The sequence below is a fragment of the Haemaphysalis longicornis genome, unplaced genomic scaffold (genome assembly GCF_048455015.1).
Source record: "Haemaphysalis longicornis isolate Haplotype H1 unplaced genomic scaffold, Haemaphysalis longicornis Haplotype H1 scaffold_12, whole genome shotgun sequence".
NCBI classification, from domain to species: Eukaryota; Metazoa; Arthropoda; class Arachnida; order Ixodida; family Ixodidae; genus Haemaphysalis; species Haemaphysalis longicornis.
In genome coordinates, this window is record NW_027526225.1 from 1,158,978 (window position 1) to 1,186,172 (window position 27,195).

Consider the following 27,195-nt stretch of genomic DNA (forward strand, 5'->3'; position numbering starts at 1 on the left):
GCCGTGAAATCGTATAGTTCAGGCCGCCACGTCATGCGTGATTTGTTGCATTGTTCATTACTGTGGCGCATAATATGTGTATATGCTCCTAATAAGACTGATGATGGAATTTTTTTTGATAACCTTAGGAATAATTTAACCACTGAAAGACTAGTCATAATAATGGGTGATTTTAATTGCGTGCTATCGTCGCGAGATAAATCAAGCAGTAGCCCTTACAGAGATGCCAGCGCCGGCCTTCTGTCTGAACTTGTAGAAGAGTTCAGTATTGTAGAAATAGCAGAGTGTCGGCAGGGAAACCGTGATGTGCAGTACACCCATTTTCAGGGGTCCAGTCACGCGAGGCTGGATAGGTTATATGTGTCACTGGACTTAATAGGAAAATGTGAAAGTTATAGTGTATTGCCGGTTTCTTTTTCAGACCATTGCTTGGTGCAGGGCAATACTGGGAAAAAGAAATATAAACCTCTCTTTAACTGGGACCTCTGGAAACTAAATGCACAGCTTCTTAGAGATAAAGTATTTGCTTCTTACACCACAGATAAGCTTAAAAAATTGAGCTAGATGAGAACCAACCAATTTTTCAGAAAGGGGAATTGTATAAAGAAGATATAAAAGTGAAAGAAATCGAAAGGTCCTGTTGCATAAGACACGAGGAAAAAAGAACAGAAAATGCGTTACAAACGAACTTGAAAAAACTAACGAAACTGGAAGGCAAAATGCCTGGCGTGTTCAGAGACGACATTCGACAAACTAAGCAGAAGCTCGAGCTGATAGATGAAGACCGATATCGCGGCGCACTGGGGCGGGCAAGAGCGGAGCATTGGGCTGCTGGGGAAACGCCCACCAAAAGAGCCTTAGCAATAGAAAAAGCGCACGCGAAGCGCAGCTAAATAGACGAGATAATATGGAAAGGGCAAACTACAGCTCCGAAGCCTGAAATCAAAAGGGCGTTCTTTGAACACTTTCAGGCCCTCTTCGCGTTTCAGACGGTTGACATGGAAGGTTTTCGGAAATATTTTGTCAGGGGTATGCCCACATTAGTTGATGACGCGAAATCGGCGCTGGAAGAGCCAATTTCGCGCGATGAAGTGAAAACGGCGATTGACGACCTAAATCCGGGCAAATCGCCTGGCCCATATGGGCTCAGTGCAGCCTTTTACCAGGAAAATAAGCATCTTCTGGTTCCCATTCTTGCAAACATGTTTAACATAGCGTTAGAAAAGAGAACTCTTCCTCCATCCTGTTCTACTGCCCATACCGTGTTAATCCCGAAAACAGATGACACCGAAAAACTAAAGAGCGTTACATCTTACAGGCCGATATCCTTAACAAACGTGGATTACAAGGTGTTTATGAAGATTCTCGCCAGAAGGTTTCAAACAGTAATGGAAGAATCAGTAGGACCGCATCAAACGTGTGGAATTAAGGGTCGTACGATCTTTTACAACATTCATAAGGCGAGGTGAGTTCCGGAGTGCTGTGACGCCACTAACACTGGCGTCGCAGTGCTTCAGCTCGACCCAGAGAAAGCTTTTGACTGCGTGTCACATGAGATTTTCTTTTTCGTTTTAGAACAAGTTAACGTCGGAAGTGCAATAAGACAGGGCGTTGCTTTGGCATATCAAAATCGCGCCACACGCCTAATACTGAACAAGAACCTTGGAGCGCCTATTTGTGTACAACGATCGGCGCGCCAGGGATGTCTCCTGAGTCCACTGCTGCTTGGTATTTATTTAGAGGCCTTGTGCCAGACCATCATCCAAAATGAGGCAATTAAAGGGTACAAACTGCAGGCAACCAAAGTTAAGCTCTTAGCGTATACGCGGATGATGTGGGAGTTTTTTACACCGACAAACAGAGCATTTCGTTGGTGGTGCAGACGGTCAAGCGCTTCGGGGATGTCACAGGACGTCGGGTTAATTGGGGAAAGTTTGTCGGCTTTTGGCATGGAGCTTGGTTATCGACAACAAGCACTTTCGAAAACGTGAGTTGGGCGACAACATCAGTGAAGTACCTGGGTACGCCCCTTGAGAATTATCGAAATAGCGAGCCCTACTGGCGAAGACAGGTAAACAATTTGAAGGAAAAAGCAGGCAAAGGGAAGGGGGCGTGGCTGTCTGTATTTGGGAAGGCCACTGTATGTAATTTATTTCTCGTTGCGAAGATTTGGTTTGTGATACAAACAACTGCATTGCTCAAGGGTTAATGTACAGAAATTGCACAGGTTCTTTGCCGTATTTGTGTGGTCGTCAACGTGGGAAAGATGCAGTCGCACCAATTTGTTCAGGCAGGTCCGCGAGGGTGGCTTGGGGCTGGTACACTTGTGCGTAAGACAGCTAGTTAATCGCTTTCTGTTTTTACGAGATACTAGTGATCCTTTTCTGACCACGGTTATTCAAGTTCGGCTGGCGCGTGCTTTACCTGCATTTGTCGATCCTCAGGAAGCATGACGAGTGACATCCCCGGTTATTTGAAAGAGGTTGTCATGTGTTTTCAGTTTTTAACTGCCCATTTTTCTCTTGAATATTTGAGTGCGGTTGCACGTAGAAAACTGTATAAGCATGTCTGCGATACTGTCTTTCCAATAACGTCATACCGAGCTCTGTACTGTGGAGGCCCAGGACAAAACGTTTTGAAACGTGTAAGGCGAATGGAAGTTAATTAGGGGGTCAAGTCCTTTTTCTTTAAACTGCATACGAGTACACTCTCACCGAAAACCTGGATGCAACAAAGAGGGCTGTTTGTACCCTGGGGAGCCAACTGCTCTATTTGCAAGCAACCGGAGAATATAGAGCACGTTTTTCTACATTGTTGGGCGGCCGTCTTCTTGTGGGATGTCCTTCAGAGGATTGTCCACAAGGATTTTCCACTGCATTCCTATGGCATCCGTTTTTTGAGTGTGGACAACGAAGAAGGGGTTCCCTACGATTTGGTCATGTCGCTGAGCCTCTACAGCATTTGGTGGTCGCGCATGGCCTGGCTCCACGGGGACGTGGACGTGAGGCCGACAAGACAGTATTTCGTAGAGAGTGTCACGCAATTCGTGGAAGTGCAAAAGTCAAAGGAGTGCCTTCCTGAGTGGCTGTCAGGGGCAGAACCCCTGATGGCACTGAAGGAATTTTAAACGACAATGTCAGCATAAGTCAGGCTGGTAGCCGAACGTGTGATTTCGTGCATCTTTTGTGTACCAATTGTTATGTAATGTCGAAGACCGGCAATAAAGGAAAAAAAAAAAACGGTTGCAGCCCAATGGGTAAGACGACTGGTACTAATTCTGTCTGGACTACCAGACACAGGATCGAATCCTGGCGGTGCCTGTGTGATTTTTTGCGATAGTAAATGCTATGCACACGAGCGCGCACGGACATTGTGCGGTCCCAAGGCACTCCGCACCTAAAAGCCGGTAAGCCATGCAAGTGGACCGTGGTGGTCGAGCTCGCTCACCTGCAAAGTCTCCGGCGCACTCGCTGGCTCACGACGGCCTTCCGGAACCGGGAGCCGTTGCGGTAGAAGAGGCTGATGTCCTCCTCCACCACCGAATCGCACGACTCCCACGCCTGGGTGAAGTCCTTCAAGCCGCAAGCTGGAATGGCCGATGCACAAAACGCCAACGATTACACAATGGCTCGGACTTGAAAGTTTTTAAGCTTTGAAATCACAGCACACATTGCGCTGCGAAATATAAAAAAAATCAACCACCTCTCTGTCGAAACCACAGCAATGAAGGACTGCCAAGCTTTCCAAAATCAAGCCTCACACCCCAAGAACCAACCCACTGGCGAGTTTAACAATGGACGTTTTTTTCAGTACCGGTCCCTCTGCGGCTGCCTAAACTAAAAATGGCAATAAGGCACACCCACCAGAAAGTTTGGCTTTCGGTGAACTCGTGCACAAAATATCCTGGTACTGCAGTCCCTCCCGCACTGACCCTTCACCCTTACTTTTCACTCTAATATAACGGTAGCAGGCGCACGTTCTCGTGACTAATCTGCTTTGCTCTAAGCGCCCCTTTCGTGTTTTTTTTATTTCCGTTACCCCCTCACTGGCAGCCATGTGCTGGCAGCGTGGTCAGCCTCAATAATCTTTGCCCCTTTTCTTAGAAAACCATTATTGCGTGCACGTACGAACCCACCACGAGGTGTAGAAAGAGAAGAAGAAGAAGAAAAAAAGAAAACGTGCAGTGCTAGACAGTGGAGCTGCTCCCTAGCAGAAAACTGAGGGGCAGAACTTTTGTTTATTTTTGTAAAGTTTGACGTAAGAATCAATCTGCACGCGAACGCCAGTTTCTTGTCGGAACGGTTTACTGCCCTGCGGTTGCGCTCTCTAGTGCTTTACTGATCCTGGCAAGCCATAGCTTTCCCTAGCGGTCAAATGTCGTCGTTGTTAGGGGGAAAGGTGCAATTTCCGTCTAGTTTTGCGCGTCCATGCTGCCCTATATCAATCCAAACTGCTTCGACAGCGCCAGAGGGGCACAATCGGATAGACGTCGGCTTCATAACGCGGGAGGCCGAGGTTAGATTCCGGCCACGGGAAGCCTTTGAACTCTCGCAGTGTCCAGAGCCCCGTCTGACGACATTGAAATATTTGGACTGGGTTAGCTCCTCCTCAAGCGTTTCTCACTGTCGTGTAGGGGTTCCGTCGTAGCTTCTTGATGCCAAGGACGGTGCTTCGATACCGGCTCCTGCCCCGGTTATTATTTTACATTTAAATTATAATTTTTACGGCTTATGTTACTTTTTGGCATTTTAAATTATTGCTTTGTGTTCGTTAGGCAATGTTGTAATGTTGGTTTAGATTAGGTTACTTTACTTCCCGTTAGGTAGAGTGATGTAGTACCAAACGTGGCATTTTCTTTTCTAAACGCTGGTGGACGTCGATATAGTGTAATCCTTATAGTACTGTCGGACGGCGCTCAAGGCACAGATTTTAATTTTTCTTTCCTTCCCCCACGATAATAATCATCATCATCATAAGAAAAAGTTGGCTTTCTTGCAGTGCGTTTTGGCTGGACTACAGACATCAGTGAGAGGCAGAAAGCTTCGCTTTAAAAAAATCAAAGACCATTCTGTCCTGCGACGGTTTTGTTGTCACTGATGTGCACTGGTCGGCATACCAGTGACTGCAGACACATTCCGGGATGATGTCGAATAGATGCACGTACGCCGTTGGCTCGTCGGCTGGGCGGGACGGGTGTTGGCATTGAAAGTAAATTTCTTGGTCGCGAAAAGTGCACACTGTAAATTAATTTACACCCTTTTTGTCTAGAACTGACTCTGACACCCTACATGAAACAAACCCCCTTTGGGAGGGTGTAATAATTAACGATAAAACATCATTTTAAGGGCAGTATTCTTGTGTTTTGGTGCGGTGTAAGGATATTATAAACAGCAAAACCCTCTTCAAGGGTGCTGTACTTAGTTTTTTTTTTTTTTTGCGAGGCTGTAATGGTGTGGGTTATAAACAGTGATTAGACCGCCCCCGTTTCGTTCCCGACACATCCATATTGAAATCACACGTCCCTGTCGTCCTGAGGGGCGGAAGACACTGTAAAGTGATTTACAGCCTTTTTGTCTCTAACTAACATCCTTGCAACCTAACAAAAAACAAAGAAAAACACCCTGTGAAAGGGTGTGACTCACAATAAAACACCCTTTTAAAGGCAGTACTATTGTGTTTTTGCTAGGGTGTAACGGTGTTAACAGCCAAACCCCCTCCAAGGGTGCCTTTGTTTTTTTGCTAAGGTGTAATGGTGTTAGTTATAGACAGCGCTCTACACCCACCCTTTAGGGTGTAAATTGTTTTCAGTGTAGCTCGGCGGCCGCATGTCGTGGGAACGCGGTCTCTACAGGGCCCGTATCTACACCGGGATGTAGTCAGAGTTGCTCCTGCAGGCAGCTGCTACCGGAATGTGAGCACGCCGGAAAGCTTCCGTCTGGTGGCGGAGTTGTTTTGTGCGCGTATTTTTGTGTGGAGCCTTAGTTGTTGGTTATGAGGGGGTGCAGGTAGCATTCCCACGCCATGGGCGTTAATAGCATCTCCGTATCAATTGAGAGTTTTAGCCTACCATGTGTACTGTGTTACCGTGTGTACCAAGACACGACTGCGCATGCGCGCGGGCACGGCGAGGCGTGCCCGCGCGCATGCAATGGTTCCTTTCCGGAACCAATGCGCGGCATGGCGTGGCGTGGGCCACCGGTCAGCAAAACTAAGCCACCCTACTGGAACCAATGCCCACTTGCCTAGTCGGGTCCCGGTACGCACGGTACACTGCGTAAACACGGTACGCATGGTTAGCTGAAACTCTCTAATGGCATCTAAGTTCGTGGCAGGCGCTGTTGCTCAGAGGAGTCTTTTCCACCCTATAGGCATGAAATGAACTCAGCCCTGCAATTTCTTTTCTTAAGTTAGTAACCAATTTACACTAACCGATGTTTTTGCCAACTGTCATGCCATTTGATGCAGTCACACTAGGATTGAACAGGAATGAACTGAAGCTGCCCGAAACACGGAAAAGAACCCGTGTTGAGGTCGATTCCACACTCCGCCTGAATGTGCGCATGCCGTGGCATGGCACAGCATGCAGAAAAAAAAAAAGAAGTGCGGGGCTCAAGTGAGTGGCTTTTGCATCACCAAAACTTTCCCGCCCACTCAGTTGTGAACCTGCAGCAATTTTTTTCCGCAAAACGGCAATACAACGGTTCCTCTCCGCACCTACTACCAACTCCGTTAACCCTTGAGAGCGTACTCCTTACAAGTGCTGGATGGAGCCTTAAATGACGGCGTTTTAAAAATGCGGACGGAGTAAAAAAAAAAAAAAAAACCATGGAGTCACTGAAGGCTACCACTCCATAAGGTTTCTGAACTCCCGGCTGCGATGGCCGCTTTTCTGATGGAACGAAAAGCGAAAACGCACGTGTGTTCGACATTTCGGCGCACGTTAAAGATCCCCACGTGGTCAAAATTAATTCGGAGCCCTGCACTACGGCGCGCCTCACCGCTTGTGCAGCGTAACTTCGCAATCAATCAAATATTTCTGTACTTTTCCCACCAACGGGAACAGCCGCCAGATAGAAAATATTTCGGCGCAAAATATGCTGAAGCGTTCCACAGCACATTTCTCTCTGAGTATTGATGAGTCCCTTGTCGAAACACCAGAGATGAACTTGCAAAAATGAATACAGGAGTGCACCTTTGTAACGTTCGTCCTATGAGCAGACATTGTAAAGATTAAAATTGGTGCCGCACATAGTATCTCCTAACTGCGTCTGCGCAACACAGCATAGAACATGTGCTGATTGATATTGTAGCGATGAGCTCCAGTAAGGAGAGTAAAAGCGTTTATTAACAGGGCGAACGTGTGCCGGCAAACACTGGCGATCCACAGCTAGAGAAAGAGAGCTTGGACTTCTTTCTCCTCTGTCCACCAGTGAGCACATACCCATTACTAGAAACAGACCCGTTAGCCGGTCGGGGATTGCTCCCACAATAATACAATCGCGGCATTGCTCCCCCTCCAAGTTGGCATGGGCCCGATGCCAGGGAAGCAAAACGAAAAACAGGCACGTAGATGTTCAATGATGGGCGAGCGTAAGGGCACGTAAGCTCGCATAGCATCATGTTTCGGGTTCGCAAGACCGGGTGTAGTACGGCTTGATGCGTACCACATGGACAACTTCTGGGTCGGACCTCCGTCGTGAAGAACGGGCTGTTGTGTCCTCAGGTACGACCTCATAGGTAACGTCTGACAGACGGCGAAGAACACGGTAAGGCCCAAAGTATCGCCGAAGCAGCTTCTCCGAAAGTCCTCGGCGGTGAATCGGCGTCCACACCCCCACAAGGTCACCCGGTCGATACTCGACGGTACGGCGTCCCTTGTATTTCTCGGCGTCGATTTGTTGTTGATGTCGAATGCGGACGCGTGCTAGCTGGCGTGCTTCCTCCGCCCATTAGGTAAAAGCCTCGGCATCAGTGCTGGTCACGTCGTTTGAATCGACAGGCAACATTGCATGTAATGTTGCCGTTACAGAGCGTCCGTAAACAACTTCAAACGGTGCACATCGCGTTGTTTCTTGCATAACAGTGTTGTAGACAAACGTTGCGCAGGGAAGAATTTCGTCCCATGTTTTGTGCTCTATGTCCACGTACATGGATAGCATGTCAGTTAGGTTTCTATTAAGGTTTTCGGTGAGGCCGTTGGTTTGAGGGTGGTAGGCAGTGCATTTCTGGTGAGTGCTATGCGTTAGCTTGAAGACGTCCTGTAGGAAGGTGGCAGTAAAAGCGGTGCCCCTGTCTGTTATAATAATTGTCAGCGCGCCGTGGCGTAGAACAATGTGTTCAACGAAGAATTTGGCGACTTCAGAAGCGGTGCCGTTGGGAAGGGCCTTGGTCTCGGCATAACGCGTTAAGTAATCGGTGGCTACTACGAGCCACTTGTTCCCCGACGCCGATGTTGGAAAAGGCCCAAGGAGATCCATCCCAACCTGCCGGAACGGCGCGCCGGGAGGATCCACTGGCTGAAAGAATTCCGGTGGCCTGACGGGAGGTTTCTTGCGGCTCTGGCAATCCCGGCAAGTCCTCACGTAGTGTCGTACTGATCGAAGAAGGTTGGGCCAGTAATACCGTTCATGAATCCAGCCCCGCCCGCCCCCCTCCCGCTACCAGAGCTCGACGACGTCCCCCCGCCTCGTATCCCCAGCCCGTGACCAGCCGATTCAGAACCGCCATGACCTGATGACGCCACCAGACGACGACGACGTGTCCCCAGCCCTGTGGTCCGACGTGGTAGCAAGCCCTCACCGGTTCGTCATTCCTTTGCGGTCGTCGCTGCTGCGGGCGGAAGTTCACCAAACCTATCACTTACATCCGTGGTGGCAAGAGCTTCCTCCCTGTATATTCTCATCACATCGTTCATCTTCACCGAACTCATTATGCTACCGTGGCGCCGACCGGGATGGTCGCCATCGAGGAGAGGGTAATGTTACGCCACCAAAGACGAGGAAGACGACAGCGGCGTGTAGGGTCCCGCACGAGGATCTGCGACGACGACGAAGCTGGGTGGGGCATGTTGCCTGGATTGGTCTCACCCATGGCCACTTTGTACACAGACGGTGGGCAAATAGATCGTTCATCACCCTTCGCCATGGCTCGCCTCATCTCTTCCGCCACCACGTTACAATATTATCAAAGATTATCACATGAAAGGGTTTGTAAAAAGGACTGTTGGAGATCAATTTCTGCTAGGAGCCCTCCACACATCATATCCGACAATTAATCTATAAATCCGCACGCAAACAAGTTCCTTTAGAAAAAAAATGACATAGGCGTAAAGGCCTGTGGGAACATTATCAACAAAAATGCTAGTAAAAAAGATAGTAATGGGTTGTATTTACTAACTCCTTACGAACTTTACTACTCCCCGAACGGTACTTAGGTCCTGCCGCTAAGTATGGAACCTTAACAACTGCTTCTTGCTTGATGCTAACATTCGCTGATAGTAACGAAATTCTATGAATTTCTGAATATAATAACTAGAGAACTTTTCCCACACCAAATAACGATTATAAAGTTTTTGAAAAACCACATGCTGACTTATATACGCTAGCATTTTAAAATGCATAATTCCCAAATTATCGCTTAATATTTGATTTTCGCGACAAGCCCACCGACTCTATCAGAGGACTTTGCGCTGCTGGCTACGACAGCAAGTACATCAGATGTATATGTAAGATAACTAAGTTATACTTGCTCTCCTTCGTGCATCCTGTTGATTTTCTTGCTCAATTTATTTGTTGTCTAAATGTGATGTGTGCGTGTTCAATGTGTCTATGTCGTGCTGCGCGCTCAGCCGTTCCACGTTGTCACGCCTAAGTGTTTACTTGGTTATGCACGGCCAGTCAGTAAAAGCACTAAGCACCAGATGGATACTGTGATAAGTGATAACTGCGATAACTGGTTAGTGTTTGTAAGTGTGACGACCTTTTTTTTTTAAAAAAAAGCCCGCCAGCCCGCATCTTCCCACGGGGGGAACACGAGTAAATGCGTCGCATAGGGGTGATTGCATTGGGCGAACGTTGCGTAATTGGGTAGTTTGTGGTTACCGTTTGGATGTGGGGAGGGTTTCGTCTTTATTATTCTTATTGTTGATTTTGGGACACAGGAAGGACAGGTGAGGGTATTGTGATCATTATTATATTTGAGCGCAGGTGACTGAAATCCGAGCGGCCGCTCCGCCGCTTATTTACACTGCGCGCGCTGTCGCGGGAGAGGAGTATGGGGGAGAGACGCGCATGCGCACACTTCCGTATTCAAGCGGGCGCCCTTTCCACCCCCCCCCCCCCCCCCCCCCCGCGCTGTTATCACGCAGCTCGCACGCCGCTAGCACGCCGCTATCACGTGTACACCTGCCGCAGTTGCTGCTGAGCGCGACGGAGCGCACAGGCTAACTACTGCGCACTTCCTCCCGCACCACCCCAGCTGCTGTTGAGAGCGACGAGGCGCACGGGGCAGCACGACGCATGCGCGCGCAGACGCGCTCCTGCCGCACCGCCGCAGCTGTTGTTGAGAGCGAGGAGGGTACGGGGGAGAGACGCGCACCTGCGGAGGGAGCGTGGGGACGGTGCCGACAACATCAACGAGTGACATCGCCAGCCTAAGAAATGCTCCGCATTTAAAAGTGAAGGCTTTAGTGCCACTGCAGTGTCTGATCGGGAAACGGCACAGACTGGCGCCGTGTCTCGGTCCTTACACTGAAGGTGTGGCTGCATGAGGTTGGTAGATGGCGCTGCCTTGCACAGGGTGTCGAATTCCTCGAAAAGATGCCTCTCCAGTCCCGCTATTTCTGCGTTCAGGAGAATGGCGCCCGAGCAGCCAGAGTCGTTGGTGGCCGCCCGTACGCAGTCCTTCATTTCGTTCAGCAGTCTGGAAAGAGAAGGGAAAAGAACAGACCTGATTGTGCTAGACTAAATTTGTGCTAGATTCCCAATTTGTGCTTTGCAGGGGCTATTCGCCCCCACAAGCGGCAGCGCCTGTAGCAACGCGCACTGTGCAGGCATTCAATTGAATACTTTTTTAAACAAGAGAACAGCGAGCCGGCCTGGCATACTCTGTAAGGCATCGGCTGCACGACCAAGAGGACAGATTGAGCGCCGGCCCAAACAGAGGTTCTTCTATCTCTAGGTAGGATAAGGGTTCAGACAGACAAAGGTGAAGTAGGGTTTGCTGGCTACCAGCGCTTTCTCACTAAACTGGTCCACCTTGCTAATGCCCGAACACCGAACATTGGCTAGGTGGGACCCGTAGCCAATGTCTAGTATATCACCCTTTATTTCTTCTTCTTAGTATATCACCCTTTATTAATTTCTTGTTTACCAGCCGTCAGCCTGCCTGGTAAACAAGACATGAACGGACCCCTATGCAAGTTCCTTGAGCCGAACCACATCTTCAGCGGTGTGGTATATCAAGCCAATACTGGGGTAAACAGTTGGGCTGAACTCGGAAGCAGGTGCGGTGTGAAGAAGAGGAACACACTCGAGTTAGCGGGAACGCAGCTGGAAAGTTTTGGCAGCTTGCTTTAAAAAGAAACTGAAGGGAATTTGTCAAGCTCCTGTTTTTGCTTGCACTGCGTAGACTGGCTCAAATATATACTCCTTTCATCGTTTATCCTGGCGATAAGGCGGTATTTATTTTATAAAGCCTGAAAGAAGAAAAGCTAACATGCGCGGTTTGCGGCGGCCGCACCAACTAACAGCAGAGACGTCAACACAAGGTGGTACGTGATTGGACGATGTACAAGATTAGAATTCAAACAAGTTTCGGTTTCGGTTCTTGTGAAACAACATGCTTCGCATCCGGCGCCATCATTGGATTGGGCATTCTCGATATCTCAGCAATCGTCATACTGCGCTTCTGCCATGCTGCCGGCTGTAAAATGAGCCAGATAAGCATACCAACAGGGTTTGCAATCGTAACAATCACTAGCCGAGGCGTACACAGGGAATGAACGCCCTCCGCGTCACCGCAGATGCTCAAATGCAATGCGCTTTTCCCTCATAATTGGAGCTTGCCTCAGTCATGACTGTATCTTAAAAAGCGTGTTCGGACCATGCCAAGGGTCTGCTGATTCGGTGCTGTGCCCACAAGTAGTCGGGGCTTATGGCAACACCACGCCAACGAGAACTCGCTAGCGCGTCAGGGTCAGCCTTCTCGCGTTCTGCGAACTCGCTCGTGCAGCAACGAACGTTACAGCGGGAAAATGATGAATTCAGTATAGCAAAATATTGCCCCTAAACGAATAAATGAACATAAAAACCAGAAAACATGCACAACAAGGGATTCGAACTCGCGACTTGCAATACACTGTGCTTAGTGCCCCAGACCACTGGGCCATAAGCCACTGACTCCTAGGGCAGAAACAAAGTATATAATGTATAGCCAGTTTACGTTTTTATTTAGTTTTAACATTTCAAGCAGCTTATATGACTATTTGTTATAGAGCGCTCATGCTGTAATGGTCCCCTATTCTTCCCTTGACGTAAAAGCGTTCGCAGATGTATTATCGTGCTGCTGACCACTGTGCTAGTTCACCCAGCGCAAGATGTGCTTCCTGCACCCTGGTTTTTCTCTGTACGATAAAAGTTTCGGTTACTTTTCATTCTATAGTACCTAAACTTACTTCGCTGACTCTTCTCCCGCCTTCAACTGAACTTAGGTTTTTCTACTAATGTACAATGCAGCCAGTTAAGCGTCGCATGTGAGCTTGTGGGGAGCGACTTGGACTTAGAGCTTGAATCTTGACACAGCTTACAAACTAACAAACTAGAGGCACATTCTTCTTGACACAAACGTGCCGTGGCTTTGTTTCAACTGAGCCAACGTATTTCGACGAACCGCCGGCAGCCCGCCGACTAAACGCTGGGCCGACAGATCCTGCCGGAGGGTCGGCGCGAGCAGTGCAGTAGCGCAGTCAAGCGAAGCCATCTTGTTTTGACGTCATACGAAACGTCACAGGAAATTGGCAAGGAGGATAAAGAGAGGAGGACAGGATTGTCGAATTGATTTTTCTACTGAAGAAAGTCGCGTAAAAGCAAGGAGATTGGTCGAAACATCATAGTCTAGACACTCCAGACTAGAATTTGCGCTAGTAATACCGCAATGTTTACAAGTCAATTTAGTGTCTCTTCAACAGTTCCTTGCTAAAAGCGTGGATGAGTTCTTCGGGGTAGTTTGGTCCCCTTATTTTTGTCGCTAACTAGGGAAAACGAGCTAGCAAAGGAAATTCGCTGTTTTATGCTTTAACTTTTCAGGAATGAGAGCAGAATGACAATCCTGGGCAATGAAACTGAACGATCACAGTTCCATCTGTGGTTGCAAACGGAAAACCTCATATCCAGCCACTATCGCCTTATGCAGGAAGCTAAAACGGATTAACGTGATGTAAACGCTCCTTCAGATGTTAAGCTCCTTGCTTGCCAAACAATAATTAGACAAACGGAAGAATATGCCAGCATAGCATAATATGGGGCCTGCTCACGTAAATTAGCATCAGTGAACTTGAAAGAATTAGAATTCAAAGAAAAGCTGTACGATATCTATATATATATATATATATATATATATATATATATATATATATATATATATATATATATATATATATATATATATATATATATATATATAAATATATATATATATATATATATATATATATATATAGTATACTCGAAGTGCCGGCCAACTGGTTCACCTTCCGATCTAATCAGAGCTAATAGAATTTAACTGCTTGAGTCACGAATGCGGACATTAAGACTTGACTTTCTTTCCATCCTTATACACAGCCAAACAGCACTAGACCAGACACAGTACTTGACACCTATATCGACAAGACATAAGAGATATCACCACTCATGAATCCGAACACCATACTTTGCACGTACCGACACATTTAAATTTTCTTTTTTCTGTGAACAGTGGAGGAATGGCCTAGAAGCATGTGTTTAAGAATATATGGTGTTTTTCTTTATAAGTGCATTATTGTTGTACTGTTCTTATATGCCGAATTGTACTTTTTTTGTCTGACCTGAGTGGCTGATCCTGTTCTTTTTATTTTTATCGTGCCAACCTGCCCATCCGCAGAATAACATAAATGAAAATGATATACGAATTCTTCCTCAGAACCAATGAACACAACGCCCTCACTCTGGGTGAGTTCAATTGATGACGTGTTTTTTTTTTGTGCCCCCATTCATCAACATGTTTCGGAAGCAAACTTCTCGACGCTAGCAAAACGTGACGAGCGGCGAGAGCACAGCTGAGCTTACGGGCAGACGAGTGCAGCCCGATCTCCCGACGCAGTCAGAGGCTGCGAGGATGCGTTTCCTGTGAACGCGGCCAGCATCCGGTGGAAAGTGACCCCACACAGCACCAGCTGCTTGACAGCCTTGAACTGGTCGCACGGGTCCCGATGCTCCTGACGCAGCATCACCGCAGTCTTCTCCATCGCTGAATACCCCGCCGCGACGAAGAAAGGTTAGCGTTCCATACAAGAGCCGAATCCCTGGTCAGTAATGTAAACGGGGGAAACAACAGGGAAAACAACGGGAAAAACAACAGTGAAAGCAACAGGGGAAACAACGGGAAAAACAACAAGGGAAACAATAGGAAAAACAACAGAAAAAACGACAAAAAAAACAACAGAAAAAAACAGAGAAAAAACGAACACAAAAAACAACAAAACTGAAAAACAACAACAAAAAACAAGAAAGCCAGCAAAAAACAACAAAAAACAACAAGGAAAGCAACAAAAAAACAACAAAAATAATGAAAAAACAACAACAGGAAAACAACGGGAAACAACAAAGAAAACACCGGGAAACAACAGGGAAAACAACAGAAAAAACAAGAGTAACAACAGGGGAAACCACGGGGAAACAACAGGGGAAACAACAGGGAAAGCAGCACGGAAAACGGGAAACAGCGCCTGATGTTTAAAAATAATCGAATTGCCTTTGTAAACAGAAGCAAACGATCCTCAGAGCATGAGAGACGACGAGAACTGAAAAATTGCGATTGCACTTTGGGTAACCGTTGCTTCGACTCCGCGACAGAGAAGTTCATGACACATAAAAAAGAAAAGTTAGAAGGCGTTAGTACGTCTCAGGGCACCTAAAAGTACAGCCAACCAATTTTTGTGTAGTAAGTGCTCTCTATATCAAACAAAAGGGCATCACTTAAAACACATTGAACCGAAACGGTTTCTTTGATCGCGCCGTTGAACTTTTGAAAGCGGGAGGTTTAAACCTACCAGCTATACGCATGCTGCCAAACCGAACGCTGGCCACCACGACTGTGAGCAGACCGGTCTCACGCGTTTAACGGTACGTGAGATGAAAACAGGCATTTAAAGTTTTGTCCACATTGGAACAATAATAAGAAGCAGTCTTTCCTATTCCTTCATGCGGTTTTTCAATTACGCATTGAAATTGAAACGAAACTGCTTGTTTACGTACGGTAGTGTCACGTTTACACACAACATGGCGCCACGTTTTAGACTTCAGGAAGTTTAGTACGACATTGAAGCTATTTCGGCCAATTTATTAAGAAATTATCTGTGGTTATCCCACTGCAAGAGGACGCGCACACAACAAAAAATTTAGTGCTCTTAAACTTTGTTAAGAAGAATGACCAGCGAAGCTGGGGTGCCCAATGCTAGAGTCTCCTTAATGGCTAATTATCATGTAATTTGTTTCCGCATAGTTCCGGTAAAACAACCGTTACAGCCGTTTTCTGTGACCATACTTCCTCCGTAGAATTTCATGTATTGACAGCAGACAGTAATTCTGTAACGTTTAGAACTTCACGGTGAAGTAATTAATTGTGACAAGTAAACGAAACTCGGCATAACGGCAGTGTTGTCTTTGCGGCTAAGTGGCGTTGGCTTCGGGATTCCTTGGATAACACAAGGGTTAGAACCGTTTTTGTAACCACACTCCCTCTGTAGATGGTCATGCTTCACTGTGCAACAGGCAATGTGGGAAAGTCAGCTTACAAATACCAGGCTTACAAATACCTAACCAGCTTACAAATACCAGCTTACAAATACCAGCTTACAAATACCTTACCAGCTTACAAATACCTTACCAGCTTACAAATACCTTACCAGCTTACAAATACCAGCTTACAAATACCTTACCAGCTTACAAATACCAGCTTACAAATACCTTAGCCGCGCGTGGAAAAACGTCTAACGAAGCAGTACAGGGAGATATTGGCTGGGCGTCGTTTGAAATTTGAGAAGCACAGAGTAAAATATGTTTTGAGATGAGGTTGAGAGCAATGGACCAACGAAGGTGGGCAGCTAAGGTTTTTAGGTACCTATACTTGAAAAGCGTAGACGCGCAGTGGTTAAGGAAGACTAGAAGGCTAACGACGAAATAGGGAAAGAACAGTGGAGAATCCAAACCAGCCAAGGTAACCAAAAAAGAGGCAAGGCAGATTGAAACGAATAAATGGAGGGAAAAAATGGAAGCTAAAACGTCGTTAGAGATGATACAGGGCTGAGAAATTGAACATCAGAAAGGAAACTTTCTACGATAATTCCCAGGGAATTGCTTTGGTTTTTGAGGCTAGAGCACGCTGCTTGCGAACTAAGAGCTTTGTGGGGAAGCATTCACAAAAGGATGGGGTATGTGTGGTCTGCGTAAAAGCAACAGAAACTAGGCGGCACGTAGTGTTACAATGCGAGGGTACCCATGCAAATCTACATGAGGGAAATATTCGGCTTCCAGGAGCCCTAGGATTTAAGGGTAGCACAGAGGCAGTTAACTTCAAGGCTGTCGAGGCGACGAAAAGAAGATTAGAATGCAGGTGGAGGCTGAGGAAAAACAGTATTTTGTGCCTAATAAGCTTTTTGTGCCTGCCCTAAGCAGGACTAGTATTAAACCAAGAGTATAAAATATAGGTATATTAGCTCTTTTTGGTAAGATGACACGTCGTCACCCCGGTACAAAGGGGAAACCAATAGCAATAAATTAATCAAAGCTTAATCGACCAGATTTAGGGGAAATCTTTAAAGTGAAATAAGTTTCTGCAAATAAAATTTGACATCCACCTCAATGCAGCCGCACGGCCACGAAGGAAAGCTGTACAGCTTGCTCACAAACGTCCCAGTTGAAGAAAAATTAGTCCTGGTCCATTATTCGGACCCAGGACCACTGCCAAATACCAAATGTTTTTTCGCAGAAACTTACTCGACCTTATAGATTTCCCCCATATCTGGTCTATTAACACCTGTCCTACCGCCGCGATGGCTCAGTGCTAAGGGGTCGTGCTGCTGCGCCCAATGACGCGGGTTCGATTACCGGCCAAGGCGGCCGCTCTTCTGATGAAGGCGAAAAGCAAAAACGCCCGTGTGTACGAGATTTCGGCGCACGTTAAAGATCCCCAGGCGGTCAAAATTAACCCGGAGCCCTCCACTACTCGTGGCTCATCGCATGTGTAGCGTCGGCGCGTTAAACCCTATTGTCAATCAATTAACACTTGTCCTTCACTTCGAGTTGTTGATCAATTCGGTTTCATGCTACGAACGGCTAGCCTGCTGGTTAGCTCAGTTGGTTGAGCGACTGCTGCGGTTAGGCAATGGTCTCGGGTTCGAATCCTGGACCAGAACTAATTTCCCTTCAAGTTAGAAGTTTCTGAAAAGCTTTACAGCTTCCCTTTGCAGCCGTACGGCTGCATTGAGGTGGATGTCAAACTTTCCTCCGCAGAGACCCAGCTTATACCGGTCCCCTCAAGGCCGGCTTCACCTGAAACCACAAGTGCGTTGCTGGGAAGATATTTTTTAGGGGAAGTATAGGTCGTCTCGTACCAAAATATCAAGGCCCTAGGACTTTTTAACATTTTTTATGGATTTTTATATACTGGGAACCGATTTTTTCGGGGGAAAGAAACCTGTGGCGGAGGGAGCGTGCCCCGATAGCGGTATAGACTGTCGTCAAGCCCAGCTATAGAGCAGCTCCGCTGCTAAGAGCCGGTTGTCTGTCTCTTTAACTCTGCTTACGCGCTTTAATGCGAAAACGTTCTGGCTTCGTCTAGCAATACTCATCAAAGACTTCTTTATTCTTAAGTCGTGTCTGCCCCAATTTCTTTTTTTTTTCCTTCGTCTTGTGTCTCTCCTCGTTGCCTTCTTCACGCCTTGTCGGCGTATCTGCGTGGTCGACCGCGCTCGGCCGGTTCAGCATTTGGCGGCACGTCCGGCGTAGAAGCACATGTGATCCCGACACACGGCGCGAATTGCCTCTAAAGGAAGACTGGTGACATTTCTGACCTCTACTTCCCCGGAATCAGCGTTCCCGTTTGGCGGGGTGTGCCCGTTCTTCTCACGTGCCGTTACGCGCTGTCACGTATACCTCCTCCCCATTGGCTGCAGTACCACGTGGCCAACGACGCAACCAGTAGGACACCATTAGCCAATCAGAACCATGCAGCGCCCTGACGTCCGGGTAGCGTGCTCACCTTGCATCCCGGATGCTATGTTCCGATACCCATACAGACTACAATGCCCAAAAGTTTGTTTGTAAAGCCATTACTTAACTTCGTTTATACAAACGCCCTGAGAAATCTGGCAACAATGTGAGCTTTTTGGCGAATTTTTACTATGTGCAATCCGCCATTTTTGGTACATGCCGCTTTGGATGGTCTAAAAACACAGGAGTTTATACTAATAAAAATTATAATGCTTTCATGGTATTAACCACAATGTTGGCGCTCGTCGTTCGTAGTCGCGAGCTAGCATTGGAGACTCCTCAAACAGATGGCGATTATGTGGTAGGTGCCCTGGAAAGACGCCCTTTGTAGCGCCAAGAGTGGTAACGTGAAAATATAATTGATTGGATTTCGTAGCCAAGCAACACGCTTGTCGACTCAAAGAATGTAAAAGACGTGGCTCTGCAGCGCTGCAGTTAAATAGGTCTGATCTGGTGTGGCATATTGGTCGGCCACAAACATCCCGCTCGAACGGCGCCGTCGCGCTGAGGAAGCGTTCAGAGGTTGTAAGCAGGCTTCACTCTGGAACACGTAATGCCAAAAAGCCAGCTTACAAACACCAAGCTTATATAGAACCACCTAAACTCGGGCTCGTTTCCAAACACAAATGTATTGCTGGAACTTTTATCTTCCAGCGGCAATATACGACCCCTTGCATAGGAACACGAAGCGACACCACGCCAACGAGTAGTCCCCAGCGCGTCATTGTCAATCTGCGCGCGTTCTGCGAACTCGCTTGTGGAGCAATGAACGTCACACCGCCAAAATGGAGAATTCAGTATAGCAAACATTGCCTAAAAAGAAATAGATCAACTTTAAAAATGCACTATCGGGGATTCGAAATTGCGAATTGCAAGGCCACTCCAGGCCACTAAGCCAAAAGCCAGCACTGGCAGAGGCGGAAATATAAAGCATATAATATATGGCCAGTTTAAATTCTTATTTAGTTTTAGCATTTCAAGCAGCTTAGATGGCTATTTCTTGTATAGCGCTCGTGCAGTAAGCGTACCCCATTCCTTAGACGTGAAAGCGTTCGCAGATGTGTGATCGTGCTGCTGACCGCTTTGCTAGTTCGCCCAGCGCAAGATGTGCTTCCTTCAACCTGGTTTTACGCTGTGCGATAAAAGTTTCGGTTGTTTTTAATTCTTTACTACCTAGACTTACTTCGCTGACTCTTCTCCCGCCTTCAAATGGCCTTAGATATTTCTACTAGCCTACCAGTGAGCGAAGCGTCGCATGTGCGCTTGTGTGGAGCGACTTGGACTTAGACCTTGATAGAGTCTACAAACTGACGAATAGAGGTACATTCTTCCTGGCATGAACGTGTCGTTCCTTAGTTTCAACATAGCAAACGAACTGCGACGACCCTCCGGCCGCCGGCCGACTAAGCGCTGTGCCGACTGATTCCGTCGCAGGGTCGGCGAGCCGCACTAAAGCCAAGCCATCTTGTTTTGACGTCGTTACGAAACGTCATAGGAAATCGGCAAGGAGGATGCAGAGAGGAGGACCGCATTTTTGAATTTATTGCTCGCCTGAGTAAAGTCGCGTAAACGCAGCGAGAGTGGTCGAAACATGGCCTAGAGACTCCACACTACAATTTGCGCTAGTAATCCCGCACTGATGTCTACCAATCACTTCAGTGTCCCTTTAAGTGTATTTCGAGACCTCATTGTGGGAACTTGGTCAGATGATTATAGTAAAAGGGATCCTATAGCATAACGATGCATTCGTGTAGAAATTTCGGAAGAATTATTTGAAGGCTTTTTCGGAAGTAACTTTCACTAAATACCGCGCAGCCAAATCGGCCTGGGTAAGCAGATAATTGTGCAAAAGGACAAAAGATAAAAGTGAATTGTTCGTTTCTCGGCAGTAGTGATATAAATACAGACAGACTAGAAATAGGCTGAACGCTGATCTCAAGACAAGGGAAGAATATTATGCTAAATTCGTTTGTGGTAAACCATCAATAGCGCGAACTTCGAAACCTATAAATTGGTGGTGTCGAATTCACATACAGAGTTCCGCTTGAAATGCAAGCGAATGGTAATTTTATCCTCGTATGCATCTGTCAATTAGTAGTTACTTGCAGTCAGTAGACCCTACAGCATTGCACATTCACCGCATGACTTTCCTGATCACTTGCTTGCAAGGTCGTGAGCTTTCCGCAACGCTTGCTGGCACAGTATGCATTTAAAGCGAAATTATGTCTTTTGCTCGACGGCACGGGGAAGTGGCCGCTTTAACCGGCTAGAAGTGGAAAAAGGTGTTTGTCTTGGCCCTACGCGCAACATTGTGCAGCGAAACCTTTGGAGGACATTTAAGCTTCGCCTGGAAACCTGGAATTTGATAATGTTATCGAACCCTGTTCCACTTGCCTTGTCATTCCCTTTCCATGCTCTTCGGTCACGAGTTTATTATCAGGTTTAACGCGCCAACGCTACACAGGCGATGAGGCGCTCCGTAGTGGAGGGATTAATTTTGACCACCCGGGGATCTTTAACGTGCGGCGAAATCTCGAACAAACGGGCGTTTACGGTACACTTTTCACCTCTACGGGGGAACTATACGAAGTGGCCCAATTGTCATCTTTTTGACTCTGGAATCTGCACCATTTCATTTTAGCGCGCACCGCTTTGGCGCCCAGTACAGGGGTTTCGCGGCGGCGTCGGCGTCCCCGTAACCGAGCGAGCGGAGGAGGCACCCCAGGCCATAGAGTTTAATACAATAATAACTAGAGGGGAAACTGGCGCTAGTGTCAACGCGAACATGGCAGCGGCGCTTACGCTTCAATGGGAATGATGGGTAGTTCCGGAACAGGATTGCGTAGGTTCAAAACGTGCTTATGGCTGCGCAAATTGTGTTTTTTGACAAAAAAACTGCTTTTGTCCGGTTCTCCGTTTACAAATTACATGGCGAACAAGAAAGTTAGTGACCAAAAACTGGTTTTGCACGAAATAAAACCGCGCGTTTAAATAAAAAGCAGACGCGGAGTCGAGGAGGTTTGTGGAGCAGGTTTGCCATTTGCCGCCAACTACAGCAGGACGCGGACTTCTTTAAAAACTGTTTCTAAAAGTTTCGGCTCTGGTAGTTTGTAATACTAAGAAAAGTTTTTGTGCTCATAAAAAAAGAAACTGATTATTTTTGGAGCAGTTATTCTTGCCTGAATTAGTGACATTCATCAAGCTGCGTTCCTATCAGCCGCCGGTAAACTGCTGGTCTACGCCGTAGGAGCAGGCGTTCGCACGAAAGGTGTGGCTGTTCCAAGCGATTCGCAACCGTCATCAGCTTCGACGATACATTGCTCTGCCGAATGAGCAGCTCCGTAACTCCTGATTCGCAAACAACTTCACCGCACCGAGCGCCGTCATTTGTATTTTCGTGCTCGCTGTGCCGGCAATGAATTGATAACCCACCAATTCGCAACTCTGGTTATAAAACATTCCAGTCAGGGCGGATTCGGTGCGCGCGCGACATGCAGTTCAAGGAGAAACGTATTTTCGATCGCTTCTTCCAACAACCCGCGTAGGCAAATGCGTTCATGTAAATCCAAACTGAAAACGAAACTGCCTGCAATCCATAGTAACCGCCACAAGCCATCGAGCGCCAATCCGAATCCAGAACTACCCATCACGCCCATTGAGGCGTACGATCGCAGCGCCAGATTCCTCTCTAGTTGTAATTGTTTGAAACTCTATGCCCCAGGCAGAAAGAATATGGAGGGGCGGCGTCTGGTGAGCGAGAGGTCGGCATGCGCTGCTAAGGCGTCATCTCTCCCGGCTAACGATGTTTCACTGCCTCCCCCTCACACTTTGGCTACGCGTCGCCGCTGAGGAGCGCCCTCACCCCACACTTGAGTCGTTCGCTCCTCCTCCGCCTGTGGCTCATCCGAACCACGCGACATTTGCGCGGGAGGTTCAAACACGATTTGGAACAACATGCTCAGCGCCAGCGACGCGCTGGGGAATAACGACAGAGCAGCGCGCGCCGCCCTGCATTCGCTGATAACCCGATCACTTCACGAGACGCAACAGATATGCGCCGTTACCGCGAAGACTGCAGTTTCACGCTGCGCATAAATTTAGCATTACGGAGCACGGTAATCGTCATGCGATTTTTTTGTGTGAAATAAACACGTAAGCGATTCGGCTGTCGGCACTCAAATGTTGAAGTGCCCTCTCTGAATGAAAAAAAAAAAGATATTTTTCGAAATTGTTACCTCTCTTGCTATAACACGTCATGGTGATGGCGGTATCGTTGAATAAAAAAGGAATGAATGGACGGATGACTGAAAGAAACGACGACTAGGTTGCTATATCTAGCTACCTTTATCACTAAGAAGATGAATATACACCAAAATACATCCTGCCAGTGATGACATATGGAGTGGGAATTTGGCGCCTTAGCAAACAACTGGAAGGCAAACTTAGGTCAGCCCAAAGGGCCATGGAACGAATAATGATAGAAGGAACACTCAGGGACAGGAAACAAGCTGACTGCATCAAGGAAAAAGCTAGAGTAGTTGATATCATAGTCCAGGTAAAGAAAAAAAAAGGACTTGATCTGATACAAAGTCTAATGTTCAAGATAGGTACAGCATTTCCTTTTGCAGAAGTGAAACTGTTGGCTCACTAATACAAGCACCTCCTTTCTTCTTGACCTTGAACGCCTCAAAGATTTCCCGCTCTCTTCGTGCAGGATACCACGCGAGAATCACGCAGTCATGGAAGAGGGGGGCGCAGCCGCAGGAAGCGCGATGCGTTGCCAAGGTGGTGCTTGATGACGTCCGTACATTCTTGGCATGCTCCCTCAGGCCATCATTGAGGCAGTGGCCTGTCTGCCCGATGTAAGTGCGGCCACACGGTGACAATGGAATGGCAATGTATCGGCACGTGGCGGTTCATGCATTTTACGAGACATCGTGTTTTTTCCGACTTGATCTGGCCATGTAGTGAGGGGAAATGACAACCGGTGCACCACCAGGGTAACAAAGTGGATACAGAGAAACGAGTCTAGAAGAAGGGGAAGGTTATGAATTCGATGGAGGGCAGAGAGAGAGTTCGCAGGCAGCGAATGAACTCTGGCAGCGGAGGACAGGAGCGGGTGAAGGTCAGTGGGAGAGGCCTTCGTCCGGCAGTGGACCTAAGTAGGCTGGCGATGAGGAGGTTGCTGAGAGTACCCATTCAATGTCCTAAAAATCTGGGCCCGAAGTGTAAATATGCTCACCTTTCGAGCAGCTCGTGTGCAGCTTACTGTCATAGCGCTGGCCGATGTAATAACGGACGTTCTTCATGTTGGCGAAGAGTTCGTCGACACCGGTGCACTTCCTGCTCAGCACGTGGTCGTTAGTACACTGGATGTAGTCGTTGAGGACCCTGAAGGGAGGGAAATCGGCGACGTCGATTAGGCCTAAAGGCGCCACGACGACGACATACAAGTTTGGTTGATCAAAAAGACTGCCTTTTCCCGATAACAACAATACCTATTTTATCGCAAACTTCTAACGAATAACCAAGATATTAAAAAAACTCCCGGGCCATCTCTACTAACGTGAAACCTGCCGAAGGGCGAGGCATGCAGTGCATAAGTGTATACAAACATTGTAAGTCTCTTGCCACACGGTGCGCGCTGACTGGGCGCCTGAGAAGCCCTGGTGGGAGGAGCAACCGCACGCTTGCCGACGTGGTGGCGCCCTCTCTTGCGTTGAACCGCATTTAAGCAATTAAATGAGAGGCATACTGGCCGTAAGTTGTCTTCATGTCCCACGCCACAGCATGCTAAGAAGTATGCTTTACAGGAGAAAACCTGGCGTTTGAATCTAATTTTGAGACGGAATCCAACAAGTTTATGTTACTAATGCAAATAAATTCTGATTATTCCTGTAGTTTAAATTAGTTTAAATCGTGTTAGTTTATTTCGAACCTGCTTTATGCATTATACGCTTGTTTTTGCCTCATCATTTGACAACTTAATTTACATCGACGACATTAGACGACGACGACGACGACGACAGGAGACACCGTCAGAAGGCGCCCCTAGTGCTTCGCCCCTAAAAAAACAAATTTAATAGTGGCGACTCCTCCAACCCTTTCCGGCAGGCTCTCTGTGACGTCACAGAAACTGGTTAGTGCAACGGGCAGCCGGCGACCTGAGAGACCGCCAAGAAACATAACTGGGCGATCGTAGTTGGGTCTCCCTAGCGTCACTAAATAAAGGCTTTTAGAGTATCGGCACTCTTTTCTCCACGTGATATTTGTTTACGTATGGGCGCAGCCATTTTGTTTCTGGGCGCCTCTCCTCTCTCTCTCTCTGCTGCGCGGACGCTAGAGTGGCCGGTCGCACTCTGCCCGTCACAACCGGCGGCGGTTTCGTTGGGAGAGATGGCAACACTGCAAGCCAAAAACAAAATGGCTCCCTGACGCTTCCGGGGGCGCGAAGTGGCGGTACTCTTAAGCGTAGCTTATTTGGTGACGCTAGGTCTCCCGTTTCGTTTTATCGTATCACTCGAATGCTAACGCGCACTTACACACTTATAATTACGTTTTTACTGCCGGTAAACATTCCGTCACTCCTGCCCGTATTACGTGACTGTAGCGGGGTAATTGAGTTTTTCACTAATTCCTGTGCCTTTCCGGTGTAAAAACCTATTTCGTGTCCTGAATGGAGCACAGTCAGCTACAAAACGCCCGTTCTTTCAAACGGAGCAGAGTTGTGTTTTCTCTTCATGACCCCTTTAACGGGATGGGCAACCGATTTTTGCGGAGTGCATGTCCCTCTAGCACACATCAAAGCCGGCGCTTTATACACTGGGGTAACCGCCAGGAATTTCCGAATAAACAGGCAAAAATAATTTGAATTTGGCACTAAACTTTTGAAGTCCGACAGGTGGCGCCCCGTAGCGTCAAAACGTGTGCAAAACACTCCGTCCGTTTCAATGCGTGATTAAAAAACCGCATCAAGAGATTTGAAAGACTGCATATTATGGTTGTTTTAGCCGGGGGTAAGGTTTTAAATACCTCTTTTCATCTCGAGTACAGTGAAAATTATGTTGCCGTTCACCTGACTACAGTGATTGCCAGCATTCGTTTTGGTAAGCCACGTATGGCTAGAAGATCTAAAAATTCTGATTGCAAGACTTCTAGGGCGCTATCAGGAAAACCATTTAATACCCCTGTCACACGGGCACTTTCAATCGCGATTGAAGTGAATCGCGATCGAGTTTTCGAGCGCGCTCGACGCACTGCCGCTGCTTCACGTCCCGTTTCAATCGCGATCGAAAAGTTGCCCCGGTTGCACTCGTGTACGCTAGATGGCGCTAACATTGTACTTGCGGCCGGCGTCTGGTAACTTCTCGCGGTCGTAGGTATACGTGACTATGTAAATGTTACCTCACGCTTGTTTGGGTCAAGTTATTTGACACAGTTTGTAGCGTTAGTTGAAGTTTTCACCTTCTGTGTCATTACTGAGCGGTGACGAGAGTATCGCCGCTTTCGTTCAATCGCGCTTGGAAGCCTCGATCGCGCTTGAGAAACCAGGATTGAGTCCGAGCGGGATCGAGCTCGATCGCGATTGAAACTGCCGTGTAGCATGTGCCCGATCCGGATTGAGCTCAATTCGGATCGACTCAATCGCGATTGAAAGTGCCCGTGTGACAGGGGTATAAACTTCGGTACGACAAACTAGTAATCGGAGACACAACTTAAAGGGGCCATGAAGAGTAAACACAAGTTTGGTTCATTCAAAAGATTGCCCCGTTAGAATCATACTGCACCACTTTTAACGCACATTTCGCTCGATTAAGCTATACAATTCGTAAAGAACGGAATGGCCATGCGACCCACTTTTCCCGCAGCAGAACGTATACGATGTCATATGTGCCCAGCGGAGCGTTCGGCTGAGGCTGGCGAAAACAAACGCAAATTAGGCAGGGCTTATTAGCTTGCCAAACGAGCTATTTGGGTATATATGTAATGCATATTCACTTTCCTGCTGTAAGAGTAAACAATGAAAGTTGTGAAAACATACGTAAACATACGTAAACATAGATGTACCGATGCGCACTGCTGTTGGTAGTGGTCGCACTATGCTTGTTTTAGCTGTCATCCGCTTTGGAGTTGTCTTACACGACAGTGGCCGTTTGGTGTAAGCGACGTCGTCTTACCTAACCCTGTTTGTAGAGCATACCCCAAGTTTCACAAAACGATTACTTTCTACAGCAACAAAAACGAGCCAGGTGTAAATGCAGTCAAAAACAAAGCAACGGTGGCCAATGGTCCGTGGCTGGTATGGTAGCGCCATCTGGGAGGGGTGACGGCAAGCAAGGCTGCAGAGCCGAATGACGCACTGGAACTTCGTATTAATACGCGCCAATATGACTTCATTGCAGACGTCACGGAAACTCACGATTTGGCGGGAGAATCAAAATTTTAACCTAAATTGATTAATTTCTCAGTGATTACGGCATCGTTTGCTGCCCTGAACAAGCTTTGGGGGCACTATAGAACACGAAATCTTTCGAATAAAACAAACTTGTATTTTATCTTCATGGCCCCCTTAGTGATGCCCTTTCATTTGAAGTGCGGAAAATATGCTCGACAAAAATTGGTTGTCTGCCCCCTTGGGAGGGAACGCTACAGAGCGGCATCTTGTTTGGTC

At 47.4% G+C, this 27,195-nt stretch overlaps 1 protein-coding gene across 1 annotated transcript in view; it reads right to left on the minus strand.

Moving 5' to 3' along the window:
- LOC144161829 (uncharacterized) overlaps positions 1 to 27,195 on the minus strand; it is a 38,503-nt gene that overhangs the window by 4,297 nt on the left and 7,011 nt on the right. Inside the window, exons 3-6 of the mRNA XM_077692422.1 lie at positions 23,767 to 23,915; positions 14,322 to 14,502; positions 10,748 to 10,920; positions 3,448 to 3,586 (exon numbers count right to left, since the gene is read on the minus strand). Coding sequence (XP_077548548.1) covers positions 3,448 to 3,586; positions 10,748 to 10,920; positions 14,322 to 14,502; positions 23,767 to 23,915 — 642 coding nt within the window. The remainder of the gene's footprint in view (positions 1 to 3,447; positions 3,587 to 10,747; positions 10,921 to 14,321; positions 14,503 to 23,766; positions 23,916 to 27,195) is intronic.